The sequence below is a fragment of the Manis javanica genome, chromosome 7, assembly GCF_040802235.1.
Source record: "Manis javanica isolate MJ-LG chromosome 7, MJ_LKY, whole genome shotgun sequence".
NCBI classification, from domain to species: domain Eukaryota; kingdom Metazoa; phylum Chordata; class Mammalia; order Pholidota; family Manidae; genus Manis; species Manis javanica.
The window spans coordinates 377,908-405,810 of record NC_133162.1 but is presented as its reverse complement, the minus strand read 5'-3'; the positions used below and the strand labels follow the sequence as shown (position 1 = coordinate 405,810).

General features: G+C 54.9%; 2 protein-coding genes across 5 annotated transcripts; both read left to right on the top strand.

Moving 5' to 3' along the window:
* PAOX (polyamine oxidase) lies at positions 1-17,426 on the top strand. Of its 4 annotated transcripts, none has more exons than XR_012132943.1 (8): positions 1-290; positions 779-1,265; positions 2,421-2,617; positions 4,346-4,598; positions 6,840-6,952; positions 7,463-7,620; positions 14,906-14,972; positions 17,362-17,426. XR_012132943.1 is itself a non-coding variant. In XM_037011338.2 (8 exons), exons 1-8 carry the CDS (start codon positions 107-109, stop codon positions 8,861-8,863), a joined length of 1,458 nt encoding a protein of 485 aa, XP_036867233.1. In that variant the 5' UTR covers positions 1-106; the 3' UTR covers positions 8,864-9,891. The 4 variants fall into 4 exon arrangements, 3 of the variants coding, with proteins under 3 accessions (XP_036867233.1, XP_036867234.2, XP_017513170.2); XM_037011338.2 differs by lacking the exons at positions 14,906-14,972; positions 17,362-17,426 and adding exons at positions 8,088-8,105; positions 8,816-9,891; XM_017657681.3 differs by lacking the exons at positions 14,906-14,972; positions 17,362-17,426 and adding an exon at positions 9,898-10,277 and having other exon boundaries at positions 2-290.
* MTG1 (mitochondrial ribosome associated GTPase 1) lies at positions 12,178-27,782 on the top strand. Its single transcript, XM_073240081.1, has 11 exons — positions 12,178-12,410; positions 14,906-14,972; positions 17,362-17,464; positions 19,483-19,563; positions 20,074-20,130; positions 20,429-20,519; positions 22,002-22,063; positions 22,613-22,709; positions 22,986-23,067; positions 26,810-26,922; positions 27,298-27,782. Exons 1-11 carry the CDS (start codon positions 12,299-12,301, stop codon positions 27,435-27,437), a joined length of 1,005 nt encoding a protein of 334 aa, XP_073096182.1. The 5' UTR covers positions 12,178-12,298; the 3' UTR covers positions 27,438-27,782.
* Positions 27,783-27,903: the final 121 nt, after the last annotated feature.

The window sequence follows — 27,903 nt, the reverse complement described above, 5'->3', positions numbered from 1 at the left end:
CGCCCCGCCCCCGCCCCGGCCCGCGTCCCCGGGCCGCCTCTGCTCTGCCCAGGGAACTTCGGACGTCGGAGCGGCGGGACGCGAAGGAGCTGTGCCGGACGGCGTGATGGAGTCGAGTGGCCGCAGCGCGGCGGCCCCGGGCCGCGGGCCGCGGGTGCTGGTGGTGGGCGGCGGCATCGCGGGGCTGGGCGCGGCGCACAAGCTCTGCGGCCACCCGGCCTTCCCGCAACCGCATGTCCTGGAGGCCACGGCCCGCGCTGGCGGCCGCATCCGCTCAGAGAACAACTTCGGTAACGGCCTCCCCGGAACCCCTTCCCAGAGCCCAACTGGTGCTCTTCCGGTTCTGCGGCCGCCGCCCGGCCTGCTCCCAGGGCCCTGCCCCACTTAAGCAGCCAAAGTTTATGGGTCCCCGAAACCCGGCTACCATAGTTAGCAGGCCTGGGCCCCAGCCGGGGAAGTCACCTGCAGTTCAGCACAGCTCCTGGCCACCCCCCAGGCACTCCCCCTCCAGTCTCTTGGGGCCCCTTGGGCACCCTTCTGCCCCGGCCATCCCTCCTCCTCCAAGTGCAGGTGGAGGCCAGCCCCCGCCCCTCATGTGTTCCTTAAACTAGGCCCGACCAGGCCCTGCTGTGACAGTCTGTGGTCCTCAAGGACCCTGTGGCCCTGGAGCTGGTTTTCAGATGTGTTTGGGATGGGCAGGGCTGGATGTGGTCCAGGAGGGGGCTCCGGGCTGGCCTTTGGTGGGAGAACCTCAGGGGGCACCTTCTGTCCCTTTCAGGTGGCGTGGTGGAGCTGGGTGCTCACTGGATCCATGGACCCTCCCAAGGCAATCCCGTTTTCCAGCTGGCTGCCAAGTATGGGCTGCTGAGAGAGAAGGACCTGTCGGAGGAGAACCAGCTGATGGACACTGGGGGCCACGTGGGCCTGCCCTCCGTGTCCTATGCCAGCTCCGGGGAAAGCGTGAGCCTGGAGCTGGTGGCAGAGATGGGCAATCTGTTCTATAACCTCCTAGACCAGACTCGGGATTTCCTGCATGCGGCCCAGGCCCCAGTGCCCAGTGTGGGGGAGTACCTCAAGAGGGAGATCAGCCAGTGTGTGGCTGGGTGGACGGAGGACGAGGAGTCCAAGAAGCTCAAGCTGGCCATCCTGAACAGCTTCTTCAACGTGGAGTGCTGTGTGAGTGGCACGCACAGCATGGACACGGTGGCCCTCCTGCCCTTTGGAGAATACACAGTGCTTCCAGGGCTGGACTGCACCTTTCCTGGGTATGTTCATGCTGTCAGTCTTTCGTGTACCCCAGAACCCCTCAGTGTACCCCAGATCCCTTCCGCATACCTCAGAACCTTTCTGTATACCCCAGACCCCCTCTGTGCACCCAAGAACCCCTCAGTGCACCCTAGAACTTCTCAGTGTACCTCAGACCCTCTCTGTGCACCTTAGATCCCCTCCATGCACCCCAGTCCCCCTCTGTACACCCCAGACTCCCTCCATGCACCCCAGATCCCCTCCATGCACCCCAGATCCCCTCCATGCACCCCAGATCCTTTCTGTACCCCAGACACCTGTGTACTCCAGGATACATCAGTGCACCCCAAGTTCCCTCCATGCACCTCCAGACCCCCTCTAAGCACTCCAGAACCCCTCAGTGCATCCCAGATCCCCTCTGTGCTTTCCAGGCCCCTCTGTGCACCCTGACCCTTTGGTTTATCTCTGGTCAAGCTCTGGGACACGGGCAGGATGAGAGGGAGCCATTTCGTCTCTTTGTCGTAGAGAGATTGGTCATTTGTTCCCCTAGCTTAGGTCATACAAGAAAAAGGAAGAAATTTTTTTCAAGAAAAAGCTAAGTCAAGAGAAGGAAATGTATCCTGTAATGCTTTCTCTCTCCTCTGTTTATGAAGTCTTTTTGGCTTCAGAGATGGACTAGAGCTAACCAACCTGGGAGCCTTCCCTGCCCCTTGAATGGGCCCCTGCCCCACCTCACTTAATCAGCCAAAGTTCACAGGTCCCTAAAACCAGCTGCCCATAGTTAGCAGACCGGGAAACTACTTAGCAGCCCCCCCCCCCCCCCACTGTCCCCTCTGCTCTCTGGGTGTCCCCCCTGGTATCATTGTCACCTAGGCTCCTGCACAGGGGAGAGCATTTATACTCAGAAACAGAGCACTGGGCCTGGTGAGGAGGAGGTCTCGTTCTCTCCGTCGTCTGGGGGCATTTACCACCGGCTCATCTCTTTACCCCTCCTATTAGCCCAGAAGCTGGGTACTGACAATCCTGTGCTGAACCAGAAAAAGGGAGGCCAGTGAGGCCCATACCCTCCCTGCAGGGCCCCCGCTGCCCACCGCCTCCATAGACCTGGGGAGCTTACAGTGTCTCACATCCAGGGCCGGGTCCCCAGGCAGTGCCGGCACCTCTGTCTCTCCTAGGGGCTACCAAGGGCTCACAGACCACATCATGGCCTCCTTGCCCAAGGACGCAGTGGCTTTTAACAAGCCCGTGAAGACCATTCACTGGAACGGGTCCTTTCCGGAAGCTGAATCTGGGGACACGTTCCCAGTGTTGGTGGAGTGTGAGGATGGAGGCTGCTTCCCGGCACATCACGTCATCGTCACAGTGCCCTTAGGTGAAGCCCATTTCTGTGGTTGCGTTTCCTCCAGGCCCCTGTCCCAGGGCTCAGAGCTCTGGCTTTCTCCCTGCTCAGCTGGCTCTGGGGCGTTTGCTTGGCTACTGATCTCAGTTTCATTCCAGTTTCAGATAGCATTTCTCTGTTGTGTTTTAGAGCCGTTGCGTGCTTGGGAATTCAGAGTTTCACAGTAGGAGAATAGGCATGTCATGCTCCTCTAGAGGTAATTTCTGGCAAAGTGGAACTGCTTCTGGAGGCCCCCTAAGCTGCTTTCTTGGAGATGGGAGAGGGCCTAGAAACTGAGTCTAAAGTTGCATCACAGCAGCAGTGAAGGAAGGAGTACTGTGAATAATTCTAACTTCAGATCTGATGCTTTAGACAGAGTCTTTAGTAGAAACTGGTAATTTGATAAAAGGGGGAGACGGTTGAAAGTGAAGTTCTGTCCGGGGGGGTCACCTCATTTAGTCCTCAGGGAGCCTGAGGATGCATCTGTCCCTATCCTGTTTGACAAATGCCGGCAGAAATAAGTCACTTAATTGCTCACGTTCACCATGCTAGCAGGTGCCAGAGCAGATGGCAGATGAAGAGCAGGTGTCCTCCAGCCCCGTGGTGTGGCTTGGAGTTCTGCATGTCCTTTCAGAAAGTAATGTTGTGGACAAAGGGCTAACGAAATACAGCAGTGGGTATTTACGAACAAGCCCGCCTGCACCCAGTAGAATCATAGATGCAGTAACACTATTTTGTGGCTCCCTTTGCCTTTTTGGGTAGGGGGAGCTTAATAAAACGTTTTGTCAATATTTCCAAATGAGCACATATAGGTCTAGCAGTTTTTTTTTTTTACATGAACAGCTGTGCTCATGCACAGTGGTGGCGCATGTTTGCTGAGATCCTGCTGTAATCAATAGATGCATTGTTGCATCTGCGTCGTCGTCATTCACGGGAGGCAGGCCGGGCACTTGTAACTTTCGTTCTTTCTAACCACATAGTATTTTCTTGTATGAAGGTGTCATTACTTAATATTGATGGAAATTTAGGTTGTTTTCCCCTTTTTCTGTTTCATGCTATGTTTTCCATGTGTGTTTAAACGTACTTGTGTGATCGTCTCTGGTGGGTAAATTCCAGTAGCAGGAACTGCTGGGTTGAAGATCTGGACAGACAGGCTGCTGGGGAGGGTGTGGCCACCCCTCTGTGGAGCCTCATGACCACAGTGCCTGGCTTCCTGCAAGGCTGTTCATCCTTTTTTACTCACTTGCAAGCTGTGTCATGAGGAGGTTGGCTTATGCTGCAAATATTGCATTATGTTATTTGACTTTGGGCTAAATTAACTTTTTTGCCATGCAGATTACTTTTTGTGTAGCTTCTGGATAAACCCTGCATATTTCTCTGCTCCAAACTATTCCCTGAGAGGCAGAAGGCTCGGAAGTGAGACGCTGTCTCACAGAGCAGTCTGGGTGGGCTGTGTGCACCGTCCCTGCAGGACCAGGTGGCCATGGGGTCTTTCATGACCCTCCCCTATGGTGCTGGCCGGCCGAGGCCGAGTCCCTGGAGGCTGTGAGTTCTGATGGCCAAGCCAGCCTCACTTCTGTGCCCCGGGAGCTGGGGCCTGGCATGGTCTTGAGTGGACACAGAGTGCGTGGAGGCCTCTTTCTCCTGCTTCTCTGACGGGAGTTAGGGCAGTTCCTGTGGTTGTCAATTACAGTTTAAGAGGTTTATGTGGTGTAATTCCAGGTTTTCTTAAAGAACATCTGGACACTTTCTTCGAGCCACCACTGCCTGATGAGAAGGCACAAGCGATCAGGAAAATTGGCTTTGGGACCAACAATAAAATCTTCCTGGAGTTTGAGGAGCCCTTCTGGGAACCGGACTGCCAGCACATCCAGGTGGTGTGGGAGGACACGTCGCCCCTGGAGGACGTCACCCCTGAGCTGCAGGACGCCTGGTTCAAGAAGCTTATCGGTTTTTTGGTCCTGCCTTCCTCTGGGTATGTACACTTCCCGTTTCTCTGTGAAGCCTCAGGTGTGAGCTCTGAGTCGGGGCTGGCTCGCTGGCCTTAGTGTGGTTGGGGATCTAGCGATGTGTTGACTCATTGTGAGGCGTTCCTGGAGGCTTTCATGGGTGGGGGTCCCCAAGGGAGCCCCAGAGCACTGATGGGTGCCCTGGGCATAAGGCCCCCAGGGGCAGACAGTTCCTGCTGTGTGCAGCTCGGCGGCTTCTCTTAGCGCCTGGAATGTGCCGGTGGACTGGGCTGCACATCCAGCAGGAAGCTGGGGCTTGTAAGGGACAGGCGGAATTCGAAACATGGCTGTCTAACTGGGAGGGAGTGCTTAGACCCGATGCCGTAACTGAACAGGCATCCTTTAAGGTCATGGAATCACAGACCTGTTAGCAGGGGCCAGTGGTATGGCCTGGCTACACAGCGCGAGGAGAGCAGCATGAGCCGACTTGGCGCCAACCCAGAAAATAAGACTGGTTTTAAAGATGGTTTAAAAGATGCAGTTGGCAGACATGATTCCAGTTTTCACACAGACGTGGGGGGATTGGGGACCACATTGTCGGCCTGGAGGACTGAGGATAAGGAGGGGAGTGTGGGCGTGCCTACCTGCAGGACTCAGTGCCAGCAGCCCCCACCCAGAGCAGAATGAGCAGCACCTCCAACCTGAGGGCACCCTGTGCGTCCCCTCTGCACTGAAGATAAAACTGACATCAGAGGTTTGGAAACGGGCCTGGGGTCATAGGAGGCAAGTGGACCAGTGACCGGGTGTGCTTGGCCACCTGCTCTAGGCCTGGCTCTGCAGCCTGTGCTCTGTGCTCCGGATGTCGGTGGGGACCAGGTCCCAGGGACTCTGGGTGCCTTCGTGGCCCAGGGCAGTGGCTCGCATACTTTGTGGTCTTAGGACCCCCTTTTGAACCCTTAAACATTCTCAAGGATTCCAAAGAGCTTTTGTTTACATGGGTTATGTGTATACATTTACCACACTAGAAATTAAAACAGAAATTTAGAAATATTGTTTAAAGCGACTGTAAGCCTGTTCCATGTTAGCATAAATAACATTTTTAAATGAAAACTGTATTTCTAAAACAAATTCAGTGAGAAGGGTGGACATGTTTTGTCCTTTTTCCAAATCGCTTTCATGTCTGCCTTCCTCAAAAGCAGCTGGATTCGCAGGCTGCCCCCTCTGTTCTGCTGCAGCATTTGATTCTGGTTGAAGAAGATGAAGAAGTTCTGGCTTATACAGATAGTAGCTGAGGAAAGGAGTAATATTTAAATAGTTTTCAGATCATTGTGAGTATTCTTTGATACTACAGAGACTCAAGAAGTGGCAGTTTTGTAAAGGTTAGCTGCAAGTGTGGAGTCTGAGCCACATTAATGGATTTTGTATTCCTTTGTGCTAAAATCCACCTGTCTTGCACTTTGAATGGACCTTTTATCTCTCTACGTTTTTGGTCATTCTGAAAGTAATAGTTCATGCAGTCTTCCAAATGTTGATACATTTCATTGTGCAGTATCAAAATATTAACTCTATTAATAGCACCACTGGTCTCAGAAATCTCTTAGTATTGGTAACCTATCAAGCTGTAGATGACAGATACAAATTTTCTAAAATTCTGATTTTTTTCTCGAGATCACTAATAAAAGTTGTTTTCCTTGTGGCAGACACACTTTACCCAAGCTTGAATGCCAGGGTTTATCAGCCATTCTTTCAATCAAAAACAGTCCATGAACAAGAAGGCTTGTTCAGTGGGCTACTCAAACTGCTGCACGTGGCCCGTCCACCAGGTGCCCATTGTACATTTATGCCTGTTTCCCATCCTGTCACACAAGTATTAGACATACTCTAGTGAAGAGTTAGTGTTGTTGGTAAACTTTTACCGTGTCATCGAGGACATGCTCCTGTGGATCTGGCATTTTTTCCTGGGTGTGCAGTGAGGTGGTTAGTGTCATGGCCTCGGCTCTGCTAAGGGACGTCCGTTTGCCTCCTGCCCCCCGGTTGCTCTTGCCCATTGGGGTGCATGGGACAGTGGAAGCAGCAAATACCGTCTTAGTGTCGCAGATCCCTGGGGTCTCGAGGCCCCTGGGACTCTGGCCCATGCTTGCAGAGCCACGGGCCTGAGGAAGGCTCCCTATGGGTGCTTTGGGCATTGTTTGGGGCACCTGTGCAGGTGGCCAGGGCGGAGGGCAGGGCTGGCTGCAGGCAGTCTCAGTGGTGTCTCCCTGCTGCAGGTCTGTCCACATCCTCTGTGGTTTCATCGCTGGGCTGGAGTCTGAGTTCATGGAGACTCTGTCGGACAAGGAAGTGCTTCGGTGTCTGACCCACGTGCTTCGCAGGGCGACAGGTACTGACTGCCTGTGGCCAGGCCGCCACCTTGTGCTTGATCTCCATGCACGAACCAACCTTTCCCAAACAGTGAAGAACTGAATTTGGCTCCAAGGGCATCCTGCCTCATATTAGTGGGGTCACTGAGAGTTCTAATCTCTGAGGAGCTGAAATGGCTCTGCAAACACTTTCCATTTCTGTTTTCTAAAATCTGCCACCAGCGTGAAGGCAGCTGTCCTTAAATCAGAGCTTCACCTACGAAACTTGAGGAAAAACAGAAACCCCACAGCGCCACCATGTGGCCCCATGGTGGTGAATCAGGACTCCGCCAACCCCCCACTCCCCCCACCCCGTGGTGGCCGCCAGCGGACTCAGATTTCTGGGTGTTCTGAGCTGAGTAACGTGGGTGGGATGGAGAAGAGAGCCTGTTAACTCTCTGTGCTTGGTTTTCTCCCTGGTTAGGGTCTTTCGTTTTAAACTGCTCAGTCTTTAAAATGAGAGACAGGTTAACATGTGGATCTCTGTTTAGGAAACCCGCAGCTCCCTGCACCCAAGAGCGTGCTGAGGTCCTGCTGGCACAGTGCCCCGTACACCAGGGGCTCCTACAGCTACGTGGCCGTGGGCAGCACTGGGGATGACATTGACCTGCTGGCTCAGCCCCTCCCTGTGGATGGCAAAGAGGCCCAGGTATGATGTGCTGCCTGGGTGGGAGGGTCCCAGGCTCCCTGGAACAGACCCCCGTGAAGGCTGAGGGCCGCTGGGGCGTGAGTGAGTGGTGGGTGGGGCTCAGGTCCCATGTCTCAGAATCCATTTTCTGTTGAAATTAAGAATAATTTTAAAATGTATTATTTTTATCAGAATTATACACACGTATAGCTTAAGGTGTCAGAGAATTCTGCAGTAGTGGCTAAGAAAATAAAAACAAAATGTAGCAGGCTGATAGGGGCCGCCCACTGCCCCCTCCCAAGGCTGCTCTGCCAGCTGATTCCAGCCTCTAGATTTATGACATCTCTAAATAATGTGTTATGCTACCACCTGTAACAAAACTTTTAGTTGTGGGAAATTTCAAATGCGTACAGAAGTAGGCAGGACCTTTGGGCCCCCTCCTCCAGCCCCAGAGCGGTGAGCTTACTCCTCCCCTGCTCGCCCTCCAGCCCTCCAGCAGGTCGTTGGTAAGCATGCCCCATGGGGATGGTGCTACATAGATGCCCCTGCGCTCCTCTCAGAGATACAGATGCCTGGCTCGGATGCCTCTGCAGATGCCTGGCTCGGATGCCCTTAGCACCCTGGAGTGCTGCGATGGCTCCTCGTGGTGTCTGGCAGTCTGGTTCCCCATGGCCTCGCAGAATTTGGGCTTGCTTGTTTGATGGGAGTTGCTTCTCCATTCTCAGTTTTAGGCATGCGGATTGAACTCTCTCTGCAGCAGATAAGGTTCTCGCTTCCCCCTCCTGTCGGGCCTGCCCCCATCCTCCCAAGCAGTACATGGTAATTTTGGGAAGATGGCCATTCGGTGCTTACGTGGTCTTGTTGCTGTAGGCACTGTCCACACCTGAGTGTGTCTGTGAGCGGTGTGTGCACATGAGTGTGGACATGTGTGTACTGTGTGTGAGCAAGTGTGTGCGGGGCTCCGCTAGCTGTCCGCATGCTCCCTCCCGTGCATCTGCACTGGCCACGGCTCAGCTGGAGTCTGTCCTGCTGTTCTGCCCTGTGTCCCCATGCCCTCCCTCTCCAGCCTCTAGCCGGCCCCACCACTCCTGCCCTGCACCCATGCTTTGTTGCGGTATTTGTACCAGTAGCTTCCTGAGAAAGAGACGCACAGGAGGAAACTTTATAGAGAAAGTGCATGTGTGATGATGTCTTTTTTCCTACCCATACCCTGCAGGTGTTCGGTCCCCATGGCTGGGTAACACCCCCCGCCACCCAGTGGTAGACACAGCCACTCTATTATGCTGCTGGGTCCTAGAGGTGGGCATAGTCGGCTTGTTTCTGCCCCTCGACTGCTGGGGTCTCAGCTGAGAAGACTTGGCCCACTGGGGTGACTCGAGGGCTGGGCCCTTGGAGGTCCCTTCCCTCACGTGGCTGGCCCTTGCTGGGCTGGCCCGAGGGCCGACCTCTGCGGGTGTGTTGACTGGAGTGTCTGCCTGGGGCCTCCCGTGTGGCTTGGCGGCCCCAGTGAGGCCGTGTGTCCCTGTGGTGCCCAGGGCCCCAGCACAGGCGTTCTCAGAGTGGGGACTGCACTGCCTCCCGTAGCCCAGTACGAAGTCACTCCACCGGCCAAAGCAGGTACAAGCCTGCCCAGACTCAAGGGCAGGACACGACTCCGCCTTGACTCCGCCTTTCTGTGGGAGGCCTCCCCAGTAACTCACAGCCATGGAAAAGCTGCGTGTCGGGTGTGAAACCGCAGCTGGCAGGTCATGCCCGTGGTGTCCTGAAGACATTCCCAGGCCGCCGCAGGGAGGCCCGGAGCCGCTCCGCTCCCTTTCTTCTCTGTGTCCGTTTCCAGGTCTCAGGAAGCCCCGGTGAGCGCTGGGCTGCCAAACTCGCCGAGCGCTGCTGGGAGCCGGGTGTGAGATGGCTCCTGTCCCACGTCTGGCCCAGGCCCAGTGCTTCCAAACTCGGAGCTGGCCCTGGTCATTGAGTCATCTCATCTCTCCGTTTAGTGTTTTCCTTTTTCTGGCATTGCTGTTGGGAAGGTGGGCTTCTGGGCGGCCTCAGACTGTCTTACCTGCTTCCTTCCTGATTCCCACCTCTTCGGGTTTCGCTCACCAGACCATCTGTTGTTTTCGTTTTGTGATTCTGGCCACGTGGTCCGAGGTGTCCTCCTCAGGTGCTGCTCTCTCGTGGCAGGGGTGGAATGTGTCACATCAGGTGTGGGACGGAGCGAAGAACACAGCCGCACGCGCGCCACCAGCCCTGTGGCCACACCAGCCCTGGCACCCCACCGATCCCAGCCCTCTTTTGCAGCTCCAGGTACTGTTTGCGGGGGAAGCCACGCACCGGATGTTCTACTCTACCACACATGGAGCTCTGCTGTCCGGCTGGAGAGAGGCCGACAGGCTCCTCGCTCTGCAGGGCCCCCAGGTGCATCTGCCCGGGCCCAGGCTCTGAGCCCGACTCTGTGCCTCTGGTGCTGGGGAGGCTGCGCCGTCCTTCCGTCTGACAGGTGGTGCTAATGACAGCCCTCCTTCCCTGGTGGCTGGGAAGCTCTCCTGCCTCACGTCCGTCGCTGAGTCCAGCCAGAGCTGGGCATGAGCCGAGTGTGGGCTCTTCCTGGAGACATGTGCCACACTGATGGCACACATGAAGTGTAGTAAAGCTTCTGTGGCCAGAGTCCTCACGCCTGAGGCCTGTTGCATCTGTCTTCTGTCTTGCCCCAGTCCCATGCCATTGAGGGTCCTGTACCCCACGGACATGGCCGCCGCCCCTGGGCTCCGGGGGCTGTCGTCGCCCCTCATCAGGGACATCTTCAGGTGCTCTGAGTTCTTGTTGCTGGTGCCTGGGACCCCTCTTGTTCATCCTGCTGCCCCATGGGCTGGGCAAGGGCCAGAGACTGGGGAGAAACGAGGACCTGGGGACTCTGTCCTGACCTGGGGCCTGTCTTTTCTATAGAAATGAGCCAAGAGCAGAATAGCCAGGTGGTGGGGTGAGTGTGGGGAGCATGTTGGGGTGAATGTGCCAGGGTTAGTGTTACAGTCAACATGTAGGGTACACTACAAGTGTTTGTGTGATGTGCTGGGGTGAGTGTTGGGGTGGGCTTGTTGGGGTATGCTGGGTGGTGTCGAGGTGCGTGTGTCAGGGGGCACAGGTGCTGTGCTCAGCTCACCCATCCCTCCCCTGCATCCCCAAAGTGCCCTGAAGAGTGGGTTGCATGGCCCCTCACAGCTGAGGAAAGGACAGAATGCCTAGACGTCAGTATCAGCGACTGCCAGGTGTTACAGCTGCCAGGGAGAACGTGGCATTGTTCCAGGACAAGCCCTGAGGGGCTGGTGTAGCTGTGGGGCAGCACCCGGGCTGTGTGTCGGGGGAGGAAGCAGAGCTGCAGAGGCAGGGCTCCGTGCCACATGCAGTCGGACCAGGGCCGTGCACCCACCTTGACATCAGCGGCTCCCTGTCCCTCCTCATGCCTCGGGCTGCAGTCCGTCCTGCCCCTGGTGAGGGACTGTGGTTTCAGGGCAGAGTGTATGTGTGCTTGGTTGGGTTCCTCCAGCCCCAAATGGCCATGCTGTCATACACCTCCTGTGCCCAGCAGTTCTGCAGGGACCTTCTCATCCCGCCCATTTGGGGTCAAATCACCCCTCCATCAGGTCTTGCCTGCTCGTTTTGCTCTGGACACCTGCAGTCAGGCAGCTGTGGGAGCAATCCAGAATTCAGCAAGGCTCCATTTTAGTGCTGTGGTGAAAGAATACAGCTCCCATCAGGTGTGGAGGTCTGCTGTGCTGACACCAGGATTCCTCCGGCTGTAGGCCTCTGGGACCCAAGCTGCCCTGGCTAGGGCGAGGGGGGTGGGGCTCAGTGAGGAGGGGCTGGGGGCTGCGTCCTTGCAGTGTCTTTGACTCAGCTGGAAAGCTGCTTGGGAGGCTTGTCTCCCGTTGGGGAAATGGGTCTCTCAACCCCAGGAACGTTTTGTGCTGAGCGTTAGGAGGTTTAAGACCTTCAAGACCACAGTAATGGCATTTTTGTTCTGAGAATCTGTGTATGTTTGGAAATTTAGGAGTTTGATTCAAAAGTTCCTTTATAGTAGTACTCTTGTAACCCAGTGTGCAGTTGAGAAGTTAAGACTCTTGATTTAAAGTTAAAACCTGGCTGCACTTACATAGATTATTAGGACAGTGAAGAGAATTTCAGGCTCATTGTATTAGCAGGTTTAATTTAGCAGAACTGCAGTCCGTATTTGCAAGGGGTCTGTTATATTAAAACCTGGAGTACTTGAAGTGCTTGGTAGACGTTACATTTACATTTGTAAGGTAACTTAAAAATATCTGAAAATTTTAATCAAGTTTGTGAAAAGGGACCAAACATTGACAGGAGACTGCTAAACTTTGTTACACTAAGGAAATGCTTAAGGAAGAACTAGGGTTTTAAAATTTAATGAATATTAATATATCTACGAATTCCTTTAAAAAAATGACCGGACTACGTCGGTCCGGGGTTTGGCTCGTAGCCCCGCCCTCTCCGTAGCCCCGCCCCGGCGCCCCGCCCCGCCCCCTGGGCTCTGTCCGCCGCCGAAGTGGCGTCACACGCACGCGCAGGCAGCGCCAGGCGGAACCGCGGAGCGCCGGAACCTCCGGCCGGGGCCCCGCGTCAGGCGGAGAGGTCCGTCGCGGAGCGGCCCCCTGCGCTGCGCGGCGTAGCGGGGCGCGGCGCCATGAGGCTGCCCGCGCGTTCGCTCTGTGGAGCGGCCGGGGCTGCCTGGCGGGAGAGGTTTCCCCTGGGCGGTCGCGACGTGGCGCGCTGGTTCCCGGGCCACATGGCCAAGGGTGAGGTCCGGGGCGGAAGGACAGAGGGGCGGGACTGCCCACCGGCTGCGCCCGCCTCACCTCAGCCGTGTGCGTGGCGCGTCTCCGGCGGCGGCCTGGGTGGCCGGGGCTGACCTCACCCTGGTTCCCGGCAAGTCCCTTCTGCCACTTTGATCCCCGAAGCCAGTTTCCACGTCTGTTTTTAAAGATACTATTTCCTGAATGTTATTTCGAAGGCCGAGTGGAAGAGGTAGTTGTGAGGCATTCCGCTGTTACGGCAGCGTCTTTAGCGGTGGCCGTTCTTGCCCCTGGGTTTTTTACTGTTTGTTTATCAAGAATTGCCCCTAAGAAGGCTTCTAGGACGCGTCCAGCCCTTGCCGGCGCTGCGGCTTGCTCCCGCCCTGCTCCTGCCCCCCTAGCACCCTGATCCACCCAATACCCAGTAACCTGCCCCGACAGCCTCTGCTGAGTGCTGTGCTCGCTGGCGTTTCCGAGGGGAGGGGCCGCGGTGGCCGTGGGGACTGGAAACCGGGCGGGGCGGGCCGGGCTGGGCCGTGTGGGCAAGGCCGAGGGGCTGCTGTTACCGTTCCTGAGCGGGAACGTTGGCACAAGGGAGCTTTGTCACTTTCGTGTTGCTTCTGGCCGGGTGAGTGCGGTGCTGTGTGTGTGGGGGTCGGGATGAGCGGCCGAGGTCTGTATGTAATGTTGCTGGGCAGCGGCGTCTGGGGAGGTCTGTCCCTGTGCCCTAGGTGAATCCAAAACCTGGGCAGGCGAAGGTTCTTGACTCTGATCCAGAAAGAATTCTTGAACAGGTTGGACGAGTGTGGGTAAGGAACGAATTCATTAAAGCTAGAGTGGCAGCGAGTGGCAGCATCCGTGCAGGCGGCAGAGAGCAGGGAAGAGCAGAGGAGGGTGGGGGACGCCCTCTGAACTCCCACTCAGCGCAGGGCACACCCCTCGCCAACTGAAGCCAGAGTCACCTGGCATCCAGGGTCCGCTTGAATCCGCACAGCACGGGAACTAGGCCCCCACCGCCCCAGGACCTGGGGTCTCCGCAGAGCACTGGGTGGAGTGAGGTCATGCTGAGAGCTTCCCAAAGGCAAAGAAAGGTTTGCAGGCAGGCTGCTAGGGAGCAAGGAGGTACACTGCAGTCCTGCCCCAGTCACCCAGGACGTGGGAGCTTGCAGGCCCAGACCAGAGCTCCCAGGAGCCCTTCCCTGCTTGTCTGAAGTAGGACAGAGAGAGGGAAGACTTATGCTTAAGTCTAGAAAATTGAATGAAATAGCAAACTAACGGAGATGCTTACCACTGGGAAGAGGTTCTCTTATTGTCCTCCCAAGAGGCTTGGAAATGCAGAGACAAAATGCAGTAAATTGAGCAGCAGGAAGGCTTTGTATAAGGCAGAGTACACACTCAAAGAAAGCAGAGTGCAGGCATCCGCTGAGAGGTGGCATGCTTAAGGGCTTAGGATTGCGTCTTCTAAGGATTTCAGGAATAGGGGTGTAACTCCGGGGAGAGGAAATCCCGGGACAAAATACCTCTAAAACCAAAGTCTGTCAAAGGGAGAAATAAAGTTTAAAACCTGTTCATTGCTTACAAACTGCGGTTCGGGACCGTTTCTCTTTTTGGCTCCTGCAGAAGCAAGGGAGACCTTCCCCCACCTCTCAGGTTCAGATAAGCCCTAGGTTACCCAGGTAATTACCTAGTGATATGTAGACAAGCATTCCCCACCCCTCAGGAACGCCTCTTGATATGCAGATGCACTATAGGCAGGAGAGACATTCTGGAAATATTATAATTTTACTCACTGGGGGCAAAGTGTGTATGTTGGGGTGGTGGTGTGTAGGCTTGACACATGGTCTCATGATGTCTCACCAGTGAGAGAGATTATGTCATCATGCATAGTCTGTCCTCTAGATACAGTGTAAGGTAAACTTAACGCAGGAATTTATTGATGCTGTTCTTCTCCCAGACAGTGGTTCCCTTCAGATAGTGGCGACATACCCTGTAGGACTGCTCGCCCTGCCTTAGAATAGGGTTGGTCATTGGCTAATTACCGTGAAGTCTGTTGGGAGTATTATCTCCTAACTCCCTGGTTGTTAAACATGGAATCTCAGCCTTATGATGGGGTCCCTCCTGTTGTTACTATACTGTTTATATAACGGCATTTTTCATCATAGGCAGGAAGAGTCAATCATGGTGTTTGTCCCATACCCCTGCTCTGCCTCACTTAGAGGATCATCATCTTCATCTAATAAAAAATCCGATGAGTTGGTCAGTTGGTGTTGACTTAGTTTATAGCTGAGGCCAGACCCAGAGAGGTCAACCCATCCAGGTGGTGGAGATGGTCTGGCGCCACCTGTGAGCTGTGACTGCCCCTCACGCAGGGCCTTCCTGCGCCTCTTTCTGAAGGTGGCCCTCAGCAAATGGTTGTCAGTTATTAGAGCACAGTTCCACTTAAATCTCCTACCTCTCTTGAAAGGCATGGACTCCTTAGGCATCCTTCTGTTTTCTAGGACTGAAGAAGATGCAGAGCAGCCTGAAGTTGGTCGACTGTATCATTGAGGTCCATGATGCCCGGATATCCTTTGGTAGTTGTGATATTGTGATTTATAATAAAAAATACATACATTTGGTTTTCTTCCCCTTTTCTGGCAGAGCTCCTAAAACCGTTGGAATTTTCTAAGTGTTGAGAGCGAGGGAGGTGTCTTTTGTTATGTTATGAGGTGATTCTTGGAAAGCCAGTAAGTCCTCTAAGGATGGGGGCTGGTTGCCAGGGGTACCAATCCTAATATTGGAGGGTTGGTGCTTTCAAATTCACCCCCAACCTGTGGGAGGGGAGAGGGGCCAAGGTTGAATTTACTGTCAAAGGCCAGTGATTTAATCTGTCATGTCTGTGTGATGAAGTCTCCATGAGAGCCCAGAACTACTAGGGTTCGGAGAGCTTCCAGACCAGTGAGCATGTGGGGACGCAGAGAGTGGCATGCAGAGCTTGGAAGCCCTTGCCCCACACCTTCCCTGTGCAGCTCTTCCATCTGGCTGTTCTGGAGTTATGTCTTCTAATAATAAACTGGTGATCTAGAATGTAAAATGTTTCTCTTTCGTTCTGTGAGCCACTCTAGCAAATTAATGGAACTCAAGGTGGTGGTGGTGGGTGGGAACCTCCAGTATGTAACTCGTGGGTCAGAAACACAGGTGACAGCCTGGACTTACGATTGGCCTCTTAATCTTGTGGGACTGAACCTTTAACCTGTGGGATCTGATGCCATCTCCAGGTAGATAGTGTTGGAATTGGATTGAATTGTAGGACACCCAGCTGGTGTTGGAGAATTGTTTGGTGGTGTGGGCATCCCTCAGTCCTGTTGGAAGAGGGGGCGGAACTGCAGCAGTGCGGGGAGGCCCTCCTTCCTGAGTCAGGCACCACCGAGGTGGCAGGAGGCGCTCCTGGCTTGTCACCTTGTCTCCATGGGCCTCTTCCCTCTGGTCCCTGCTCTGGTCCAGCCAGCACAGTAGCAGGGTCCTCATTGGTGCCATGTCATGGCTACTGACAGTCAAGGCAGTGACCCCCCCTCCTCCCGTGTTATATATTAGAGTTCCCCTAGAAGCCAGTGAACAACACTGGTCTTGGCCCCTCTCCAGACCAGTTAATCAGAGTCTCTAGTGTGAGGTGCAGGCCCTGTGTTTTGAGGTTCTCATTGATAACATAGGTGGCAGTGTTTGTCAAGGCTTCTGCCTGGCACACCCCAGCCTTCCGAGGCAGTCTGGCAGTAGAATTCTCCAGGTGGGATGTAAAACCTTGATTTAAATGTTCTTGCCAACCAGGCTGTCCTGTGCTTGAGCCATGAATCGACAAGATGTAATGATCTTGTTAGACCCTGTTTTTGTCGTACTTGAGCTACATTTAAATTCTCCTTATATGATGAAGGTGTTGATTTGAGGGTTATCATCTCCAGGATGTAGGATGAGGGACCATTTTCATGATTTCAAAGGCTTTTTGGAACTTCTGCAATAAAGTATTGCATTTCTTTACTGTAGCTAAATACATCATTTCACACAGTATCTCATGCTGGTCAGAAGTGTTTACCGGAAGTTATAAAAAATGGTGAAACCTGTAGTTGCTCCGGCACTGTGAGTGGCCATCCCTCCTCTACTTGGTCTCTAGGGGGCGTGGCAGGACCGCCTTGTGCTGGGCAGTGGCCCTGGAGGGAGGCTGGAGGCTTTTGGCGCTCTAAGTGGCACAGGGTTACCTAACTCTGGGGGAAGAGTGCAGTTTGTGGAAAGCCCCTTGGTGTGTGAGGAAGGCTGCCTTAACTGGTGCCTGGACCCGGGGTGTGGAAGGGGCCGAGTGCTCTGAAGGTAAAGGCCTCCCCACCCTGCCCTGCTGTGTCATTGTCACACAAGGTGGGACCCTAGTGAGCCCTGAGGGCCCCTGGCCAAGGGGTGGAAGGGCTGACCTGGCAGTAAGGTGGCAGAACCATCCCTGCAGGTCTTTGTGGAGGGAACCCTGTGTCTTCTTGGGGGTCACCAGAGGGTGGCGGTGGCGGTAGTCAGGACTTTAGGTAAGGCACCTTTTTTTTTTTGAGTGATCAGATTATTCGTTTTGAACTTAATGAACCCTGGCAACTAAGCTATGACCCAGATATAAAACTTTCCACCGAGCTCTGTGTTTTTTGGTGGAATCATTCCTGGTTGAGAAGCCACGTGAGACCCCTGCTCTGCCTGTCCACCTTTTGTCTACCAGCAGCAGCCCGAGTCCTGCTGGGGGCGCAGTGAGGAGAAGGCACACCCTTTACCTAACCCTGAGGGCAGGGCTGGGGGTTAGTTTCCTAGTAGCTATGGGGGCCTGAGGTGGGGCAGGGAGGGGAGGCTTCCCACCTGTTGGTCCTTCTGAACGTGGGGCTTTACAAGACCAGGCAAGATGAGTTAGTTGGCTGGTAAAACTGAAGGAATTTTTGCCTTAATTGTGCCACATCCCATTTTCAGGCCGAAACCCTCTGTTTCGGGAGACGCTTGGGCTTAAGCCTCACTTGCTCGTCCTCAACAAGATGGACCTGGCAGATCTGAAGGAGCAGCAGGTAGAGACCCCCTTGCAGACACCACTGGGGCCACTTGCTCACTTGAGCAAACAACCCTTTACAATTACATGCTTCCCTCTGACGTCCAGTTTATGATCCAGACGACCAAAGCGCACACCTCTGGTGGCAGTGGTTGGGATGTGCTGCCGGCGACGGCCCCACGTGCCTGTGAGCACCTGAGCTGTGGCTCCTGCTGCCCCAGAACTGACAGTCACGTTTTATCCATTTTAATTAGTTGCAGTTTTAGTAGCTATGTGTGGCTGTTTGCGGGAAGTCCTGGACAGCACTGGCCTGGAGGTCCCCTGTGGTGGCTGCCTTTGCGCACAGGGGTCTGCACAGCCTTCCAGACTCCAGCCGGGTCCTGCGGGCTGCCTCCTGCACACCCAGGAGTCTGGCGCTGGGAGGGAGAGGGAGGCCCCAGAGTAGCTAGTGGATGTCTCCAGAGCCAGGCAGGAGCAGCGGGGACAAGTGGCCACGAGCCGGGTATTTCCCGTATGTCCCAGAGGTGAAGGGAACATGGCGATCCTGGAAATGCGCTTTGTGAGGTACTCATCTCTACTTTTCTTCCTCTGTTGTCAGGTCCTTCTCAAAGGGCAGGTGTCAGAGTCTTTTGAATTATAGCCTTTTTTTCTTTCAAGTTGTTAGTGGTGCAGCAGCAAGAACGCGTTTCAGGTTTCTTAGCTGACTGGTACCCCAACCAACAAGCCCCAGGGAAATGCCGGATGCTAAAGCCGGGAGAGTTCCACCGCAGACCCGGGCTGAACGCATTTCCCCGCCTGACGCCGGCTAGCTGAGCGCCCGCCCCCGAGCCAGCGCCCCTCCCGTCGCCCCGCCCCAGGCCTTCCAGCCCCTCCCATCGCCCCACCCACGGCGTCCCACCAGCGCCCGCCCCCCTGTGGGCTCGCTCCCCCCAGCTCTGGTGGATCTTCCTGCTGTGCACGGGTTTATTCTCCCTTGTCGCTGCATTTGCAGCTGTGATTTATCGCCACAAGCTTCCAGTTGCTTATATCAGCAGAGATTTGAGCCTTAGCAAGTGCTTCTGCCCTTGAATGCTCATTTTTGTACAGTGGTGGACGCGTTAAAGTGACAACGTTGGGAGGCACGACTCACCTGGTCCGGAGGCAGCGCGAGCGTGCGCTACTCTCAGGTGCTGCCCTGGAGGTTCTGGAGAGGAGGCGGAGGAGGGAGGGAAGCCCTCTGTGCCCGCCGCTGCAGTGGGCGGGGAACCCAGTGCAGCTTCAAATAGGTCTTTGTGAAGGCGTTTCTTGATCTGCACCATTGTAAGGAATGACTAAAACACTTCACTAAGTCACTGAATTAATGAGTGACCTCATTTGCCTCATTCATAATTTTGGTTAGTGGCAGATCAAACAATGAATACTGGTTTCAAAAATATGATTTCACTTGATGTTAAAACCAGTATATTCATATTAACCTTGTTTACTTCTGGGCTTTTAAAGTATTGCATATACTTTATCATCAGATTGGGTTCAAAACGATGGGGAATTCCTTTTGCCAAAGTTGATCAGAACCACAGGAGTGAGGAGTCACTAAACAAAGATCAACATGTATATTTAGTGGCTTCAGAATAACCTAGTCCAGCCTCATTTCACATGAAGGTGGCTGGAGCCCTGAGAGGGGAGGCAGTGTCTGCTGAGACCTCACACCTGGGGCCTGGAGCACGCAGCCCGAGGACCTGCTCAGCCGCCCCTGAGCCAGGCCCTTCACCCCTGTGCGCACCCACCGAGCCAGCTGCTCCTGCTGGTGGGCTGGCTGCCCTCCTCTGAAGCCCCTGCAGACAGTCCGCGGTGCTGCGTCATTGCACCCGTGCCCACCCCTGTCGTCGCCTGGCTCCTTCAGGTCAGCCCAAACTGCTCCTTGAATCCAGCCCCGAGGGCTCTGAGCCCACAAGCATGCCTTGCAGAGAGGAGCCCTCAGTCTCAGATCCTCAGATAGGAATATTATACCCCTCCTGTTTGCATTCAGTATTTAAAATGAAATTGTTTTGTTTCTTTCAGAAAATTTTACAACACTTAGAAGGAGAAGGCCTACAAAATGTCATTTTTACCAACTGTGTAAAGGATGTAAACATCAAGCAGGTAAGTTTTTTTCTGTTTTGTTTTCTAATGCTTCTGCTTAAAGAAATGGGAAACATACTATAAATTATAAAAGCATAGAAGCAGAGTTTTGGAGACAATCCGTGGCATGCTCGCCTTGGGGAGCCAGAGCGCATGGAGCCTGGGCAGACTGTGCTGGGCTTGGCACAGCCAGGCTGTGTAGTGTATTCTGGGCTATAAGTGGAAGGAACCTTTGGAAACACTCAGCCCTGATCTTCCCCATTGTGTTAGGAAAATTGCACCGGCTGACACGTGTCTTTGTTAGAAGGTGGTTTCAGTCACAGCTGCCACCCTCCGGTGGGACTGTCCTGCTGGTTTGTGGTGGAGGCACAGGGTACAGGTGACCCCTCCACCACACCGCAGTCTGATCCCCTGCCCTGATGTGGACAGAACCCTGGCTTCCCGATGGTGGACATGAGAGCACACCCCCTCCAGAGCTCGGATAGAGCCTGGTTTCCGTGAGGAAGTGGCTCTGTGGTTGTTTTCTTGCAGGTCATCCCGATGGTCACGGAATTGGTTGGGAGCAGCTACCGCTATCACCGAGGAGAGGTTGGTGGGGCCCAGTGCTGGCTCTGAGACAGCCCCTCCTGCCCTGCTCCCCATGGCAGGTCGTGGCTGAGCCCCAGAACCACTCAGGCCTCAGCACGCACATGAGCCTCTCTGTGCACTGCTGCAGATGCCCTGCCCACGGAGCCCCCCTCTGTCCTCTCGTTCTTATCAGAAAGGGTGGGCAGAGCCCTGCAGTGACCTTCCCTCCCTCTGGGTGGCCCTGGGCTCATAGGTCTGGTTGCATGGGCCTGAGGAGGGTCCAGGTGGGCCCCCGAGTGCCTGCTCTTCACCTCCACAGAACCTGGAGGCCTGTGTCCTGGTGGTCGGGGTCCCAAATGTGGGCAAGTCCTCCCTCATCAACTCGCTCAGGAGACAGCACCTCAAGAAAGGTACTGCCAGCCATGCAGGGGGCGGGAGGCTCGTTTCCAGGAGAACAGCCACTGGTGTGCTTTCCCAGGACTGAAGCCGTGGCCTTGCAGCGCCGGGCTGTCCCTCTCACCAAGGGGACCCAGGCAGCGACCTGCTGTGTGGTTACGTGGTCAGACGTCATCCGCTACATATTTTATACTTATTCTGCGCTCTCTTGAATATTAGATGTCCGACGTGTTTTGTATGTGGATGACTTTCCCGAACTTTGGGCATTTTGTCTTTTTATTTGTTTAAGTCCCTCTGATCCATCAAACTTGAGGCTGAGTTGAAGAGTAGATGGGGTCTGACATCAGGCAGGCAGGCGGCTGAATGGGCTTCCCAGGTCCTGACCTGGGGGGTTGCATCCTCATGAGGATCGCCGAGGCTCTCCCAGCCTGTCTGCAGTCGGGGTGCCGGGCTGTCCCTGGGCCCACACTGGCCCTCTGGTTTCGGGTCACATGAGGGTCCTTGCCTCTGTCTTCTGTTCTGACGTATGTTAACATGTAACACCCACGTCCATGCTTGCCCTTGTTTTTCACCTTAGCACTGTGTTCCCTATTAGTGAACCTGTTCCCAGTGCACAAGCCCAGACACTGAACCGCACTGAGCCACTACTTCACAGGCCATATTTTGGTGCTCATCAGAGATTTGTACCAGGGATCTCTTTCTTAAAATTTACTTTTCTTTAATTGTAGCTTTAAAAAATGCCGTGGCATTAGTATACGTGCTGCCTTCGTGCTATTTCCAGACTTGCCGTGATTTCAGACTGAAGCCCTGTAATCCTAATGCTAAGGCCCCTCCTCCAGTCCTGGGGAACCTCTCACTGACTTTCTGTCTTTATGGTTCTGACCTGGTACCTCCTAGGGGTGGAGTCATGGTGACTGTGTGTGTGTGTCTGGCTTACTTCACTGACTATAGTGTCCACAAGGTCCATCCACATTTTACCTGTTTCGGAATTTCCTTTTGAAGGCTGAGCGGTATTCGGTGTTTGGATGGACCCTATTTGCTTACCCATTCCTCCACTGACAGACACATCTCCCTTTACTCAGCAGCTGACTGAGCCCATGGTGGAGGGTCTGCTTGGCTTACCTTGAGCTGGGTTTCAGGGCAGCCAGTGTTTGCAGCGCAGGTTGGCCCCTCTGTCAGGAGCTCAGCCTCAGACAAGCCTGTGGTGGGCAGTGCCGTGGGGGCAGAGGATTCGGATGCAGGCCTGTACAGGAGGGAGGGAGGTGGCAGTGCTGATGAGGAGGCTGCTCTGGCCTTCCTGGTCCTCAGCAGGGGTGGGAGCACCTTTCCAGCCATGGGAGGTGGTTCTGGTGCTTGGCTTGGAAGGTGTCAGAGCTGGCGGGAACTAGGGCTTGGTTGGGCCTTTGTAGGTTACCATGTGCTTCATGCTCGTCTGGTGGCTTCTGCACCAGGCCTTATGTGTTCCATATACATTTACAGCCCCTTCAATTGTGCAGGAAAAGCCACCAGGGTGGGCGGCGAGCCTGGGATCACCAGAGCTGTGATGTCCAGAATTCAGGTAGGGGTCCTTGGCCACTGGCCCAGAGCTCTGCACATGGGCACCTGGCACTTCCCTAGGGCTCAAGAGGGGGTGGGCCTGCCTCTGTCCTGCCGTGTGTCCCTCCACCTGTGTTCCCACTGAGCATGCGCTGTGTACCAAGGTGCACTGTACCCGTTCTTACGCTGAGCCCAGGGGAGGACATGCTTCTCACCCTGCTTCTCAGACAAGGAAACTGAGGTTGCGCAGAGGTCAGGGTGGAGCTGAGCTGGCCTGTTGTCTCAGTTGTGGTCAGCTGCTTCGAACATCTACTTTTCTCCCTGGGAGGAGAAGGGGGGCTATTGGGCACTGTGGCTTTTATTTATTCTCCTAATTAAATGGGGATCAAGTCCTCTGGGGATACTGAGACCTTGCTGGACATGTGGACACCTATTGGGGCAGGTTTCTGGGGCCTCCTTGGAGCCTCAGGAACCCGACTCTGAGGCTCATGGGGTCTCTCAGTAGGAGGCCTGGCGGGAGGGGCTGCTCAGGACTTCCTGCGTAGTGGGCCCGACCATCCTCTGACCATAGGTATGTGAGCGGCCACTGACGTTCCTTCTGGACACTCCTGGGGTGCTGGCTCCTCGGATCGAAAGCGTGGAGACGGGCCTAAAGCTGGCCCTGTGTGGTGAGTGGAGCCCCCGGATTGGGTGGGTTATGCCTGCCCTTCTCTGCTGGGCTGCTGTGGAGGGGGGCGGTCTAACGCAGTGTCACGCAGCCTGGCCCCCAGCTGACGCATCCTGGGTACTGCTCTGACCCCATAATCCCCGCAGACGGGCGGAGAGGTCAGGTCGGGCAGCCACGGCATGGCCCTGTCCGCAGCGTTTCTGGCAGAGACCAGGAGGCACTCAAGCTCTGATGCCAGGCTGTTTCTTGGCGCTTACTCTCAGCTGCCTGTTTCCAGGAACCGTGTTGGATCACCTGGTGGGGGAGGAGACGCTGGCAGACTACCTTCTCTACACCCTCAACAGGCACCAGCTCTTTGGGTGAGTGCAGGGCAGGCAACTCTTTCCTCGCCATCCCAGCTGAACACGTGAAGGAGAGAACCAGTGCCAGTAGGGGTTGTGGACAAACGGCAATCTGCATACATGTAAATGTGCAGTTCAGTATGGTTTGACAGGGAGACGTCTGAAATAGTTAGTCAAGGAAACCCCCTCAATTCTTGTGTTGCTTTGTAACCCCTCCTTCCCACCCACTCCTGCCCCCTCCCTGTGCCCCGGTAGCTGTCTGCTTCCTGTCGCTTTCTGGAATTTCCTGTGAATGGAGTCATACTGCACATGCTGGCCCTTGTCTGGCTTCGTGCACTTGGCGTGATAGTTTTCAGATTCCTCCCCGTGTGATGTGTGCTGCTCGGCCCCCCCAGTTGCTGCTGAGCAGTGTTTCCCTGTACGGGGATGTACACAGCTGCTCTGGGCATGGGGTGGTGGGAGCTGTGGGTGTTCCTGGATGTCCTTGTTGCATTGAGGACAGGAGCCTGGCTAGAGGTTTATTCATTTTATAATTTCCCCCAAAAGCAGCCCCTTTTGTTCGCAATGACTGTCCAATCATGGGTTACTGTTCATTCTTACTGTCCCTTATTTCCACGCCAGTGGTTCACCTTCTATCTCCCCCATCAGCCACCACCAGGGGGTCGGTTTCCTGTTCCTGTGGATCTGCCCCTATTTGCTTCGTGTGCTTCGAAGCCCCACTGTGAGGTGCAGAAGCATCTGCAGGTTGTTCCGTCCTCTTGATGGTTCGATGTCTTTACTGTTTCAAGTGACATTCTTTTCCTTCAGAGTATTCTTGGATGTCCCCTGGCCTGATACGTACGTAGCCACTTCAGCTTTTGATGAGTGTTAGTGTGGCAGGCCTTTCTGTCCCACTTTGAGCTCCTTGTGTGTCTGTCTAAAACGTGTTTCCTTTAGGCTGCACATAGCTGGGTCTTGTTCCTTATCCAATCTGTTTCTTTTATTTAGGTGTTTAGCCATTTCTGTTGATGGGATTATTGGTTTTGGGCTTAAATTCATTATCTTATTACTTGTCCTGTTTGTTCTTTTCCCTCTTCATCTTTGTGTGTGTGTGTGTGTGTTGCTCTTTGGACTTTTTTAAGATTGATGGGGTACTGTTTACGATTGTGTTCCATGCCTTTGTTAGCTTGTTACCTGTAACTTTTGCAGGAGGTTGCCTTAGAGTCTGTAGAGCGTCTAAGTGGCACAGTAGCACCTCTCCTATGTTGTAAGGGACTTATAGCAGCATATTCCCATTTTCCTCATCTTGACTTTTGGGCATTGTTCAGATGTCTGACTTCTGTATATGTTATAAGCCCAGATTCACTGTTAGTACTTTTGTTTATACAGAGCTTTGAAGTGCACGAAGTCAGTCCTGGCTGTCTGCCCTCCGCTCTCCCGTCCACGGTGCCGCGTGCTGTGTGTGTGGACCCAGGTTCGCACCTAGTGTTGTTTCCTCTGAAGATTTCCCCTAACGTTTATTATGATGCAGGTCTGCTGGTGACGATCTCTTTTGGGTTTGGGTTGCCTGGACATGTCTTTACCTTCATGTTTGAGAGAGATTTGCTGCATGTGGTTCTGGGTGGACGGTTTTGCAGAACTGCAAGGATGTCGCCACCCTTCTCTTACCTGCGTTGTTTCTGATGAGAAGTCTTGTGTCTGTCTTGTTCCTCTGTGGGTAATGTTCCTCCAGCTGCTTTTAATATTTTCTCTTTATCATGAATTTGAGCAGTTTATGACCATAGGCCTTGGTGTGGTTTTCTTCATGTTTCCTGGGCTTATAGTTCATTGGGTTCCTACATCTGTGGCTTTGTAGTTCTTACCAAATTTGGATAAGTTGCAACCATTATTTCTTCCTGCGTTTTTCTGTCTCCCCTCCCTCCCTGCGGGACTCTGTCACCCACATGTCAGCTGTGCGGGCTGTCCTGCTCAGCAGTGGGGTGTTTGGGCTCCTTGCTCCTCCCCTGCAGTATCCGTCCTGCTAGTAATGCCTTCCACGTGTGTCTCATAGTGCTCACCACCAGAAGTTTGATTTGGGTCATTTTTTCATTTCTTCCATGTTGTTACTTAGCAGTGGAACCGCATGAAGGAGGCCCCAGTAACCAGCTTACTGGCCTTGCTGATTCTTGCATCTGGAGCAGCTTCAGCCAGTCGAGGCCCTCACGGTGGGCCTGCTTTCCTGCTGAGATGCCTGATCATTCTTGCTGGGATGCTGGGCATTTTGAACTCTACCTTTTGGGTCCCGTGAAAATCCCTGAGCCTTGTTCAGGCACAGTTATCTGGAAACAGTTTGGTGCTGTGAGGCCTGGGGGTCTGGAACAGCTCCCCTGGCCGAGGCAGGGCCCTGCCTGCCCCAACACTGTGGGTCCCGAGGCTTCTGTCTGTACTTGCCTGTGGGTGCGGCCACAACCCCTCTGCCTTTCAGCCTGGGGCGTTTCCTTCCTCCTGTGAGTAGCTCCTTCCTCTGCTGACAGTCAGAGAGGCGCTGCCGGCTCCTGGAACCCCGGGTAGCTGTGTCCTTCCTGTTCTCCCATGCGGCCTTAGCCACCTGCCTCCCAGCACCCTGCCCTCCAGCAGTCCCTGGGGACGTGGGCTCCAGCACGGGCTGTGTGCTGTGTCTGCCTCGCGGCCTCAGGTCTGCGCCTTGGAAACCGTGGCTTTATGTCTGTCTGGTCGCCGCTTCTGTTCTGCTTGTTTCTGGTGGGGGCGAACCCAGGACTTGTTCCTGTCTTGCACGGCGTTGTACTATCAGATGGGATTCTTTTGCTTCCTGTTGCGGCAGTTTGGGTCTCTGCTGTTCTGTAGCATTTCTGGAAAGCAGCAGCTGAGTCTCTGCCAGGAGCAGCTCCAGTGGGGGTCCTCCCCGGGGCCTGTCTGTCTCCTGGGGACAGCTTTTGGGATTGCTGGGACAGAGGAGCCTGTGGGCGGCTGCTCCTGGAGGTCTGACGTAGGACCCACGTTCCTCGGGATTCAGACGTCCTCGGAGGCAGGGGCTGTGATGTGCACATGGGGTCCAGGCCTCATCTTCGTTTGCTGGGCCTACAGCATGAGCATGACTTCCTCAAGGCTGAGCCCTGCCCCCCAGTGTGGGTCATGAGGCAGATGCTGCCAGATCTGCCACCGAGGAGGTTCTGGGTAGGGAAGTACTTGACTGCTGTGTCCCCACCATGGGGCTGTTGGTCCAGGTGTCTCCTGGATCCTGGGGGTCAGGGAGGTGCTTGTCTGGGGGGGTCCATCAGATCCGATGTGCTCAGCCACGGTGGCCTTTCCCATGAGGCCCAGGCCAGTGTTGTGGGGAGTAGGTGTCCACAAGAGTTGCCGGGCAGGTCTCAACAGTCCTGGTCTGTGCTGGTCTGCAGGCTACAGAAATGCTCGTTAGATGGACCTGTCCATCCTCCAGCCAAGGGGGACAGAAGTCGATCCTGGCTACACTGGTCCTGCATAGCTGCCCTGAGACACCCACACTGCAGACTGGACGTGTCTCTGGGGCCTCTGAGCTGACCTGGGGACCTGGGCCCAGGCTGTCAGGGTGGGTGGACAAGGCAGTTGTTCCCCCCCTTGTAGCTGAGGGCAGCTGGCCATGGCCACATAGGAGGAGATGCCAGTGAGTCTACCTTGGGCTTTCTCAGAGTCCAGACTCCCATGCCCACCCACGCCCAGGAGGGGTCCTTTGTGGAGCCAGGTGTGACCTCGCGTGGGCCAGGCCCTGGCTCCCAGTCACTGACCAGTGGCCTATGTGCAGGTACACGCAGTTCTATGGCCTGGGTGGGGCCTGTGATGACATAGCCAGTGTGCTGAAGCAGGTGGCTGTGAAGCTGGGCAAGACGCAGAAGGTGAAGGTGCTCACAGGCACAGGTGAGAGGAGGCCCTGGTCCCGACTGGCCTTGGGTGGCCACCCCATCCAGCGGGGCTGACTGTAGGGAGAGGACACCGTGGGTGCACAGGGCTGCTCGAGTACCAAAGGTTTCTGGAGAGGAAGGGGCCCTTGGGGTGGGGTGGGGCGGTGAGCTGCTCTGTGTACTATGTAGGGCACACTCCATGCCCCCCACCTTGCGTGGCCCCAGAGACTCCAGGTGATGGTGCCCTAGATATGCCCTGGTGCCTGAGCTCGGCAGCCCCCTTCTGTGGCCCTGAGGGCAGGCGGGAAGGGATGCCCCCAAGTCCCAGGCTCCTCGATGGCAGACCTGCCAGGAACGCTCCTTCCTCACCAGGCCCGCCTGTCTTTCCCAGGTGATGTGAATGTCATCCAGCCCAACTATGCCGCAGCGGCCCGAGATTTCCTCCAGACCTTCCGCAGCGGGCTGCTGGGCCCGGTGATGCTGGACAGGGAGGTCCTGCAGAGCACGCCCCCAAGCCAGGTCAATCGGTGAGGGTCTCACTCCTGCCCGGCCCTCGGCAACAGGGCCGCGTGCTATCCCAGGCCTTCACTGCCAGGTGTTTGACGCTCAAGGTTCCCTTTTCCAGAAGCTGCACACTGGTCCCTGTACTCAGGTCTCTGCTCCAGGAAGGCGGCTCTGTGGCCTGGCCAGCTCCTGTTTCCGGGGGACTGCCTGGGTGTGCCTGTCAGGGCTGTCCTTTTCCCGGGTGCCCGGCAGGCGAGGCTTGCTCCTGCTGTGTCTTAAGTAGATAATGCTTCTCAGGAGTTGATGACACTATAACCTGTAATTGTAAAATTTTCAATTAAAAGGCCTGTCTGCTGTTGGCCATTCGTTGTACTGGTAGCACCTTGTCTGTGTGTTAAGGCCCCTCTGACAGAGGAGAAATGGGCTCTGCCTGGTGAGTGACTAGGGCTTTGGGTCAGGTTCTCAGTTCTGTGTCCTGGGTCCTGCAATAAAG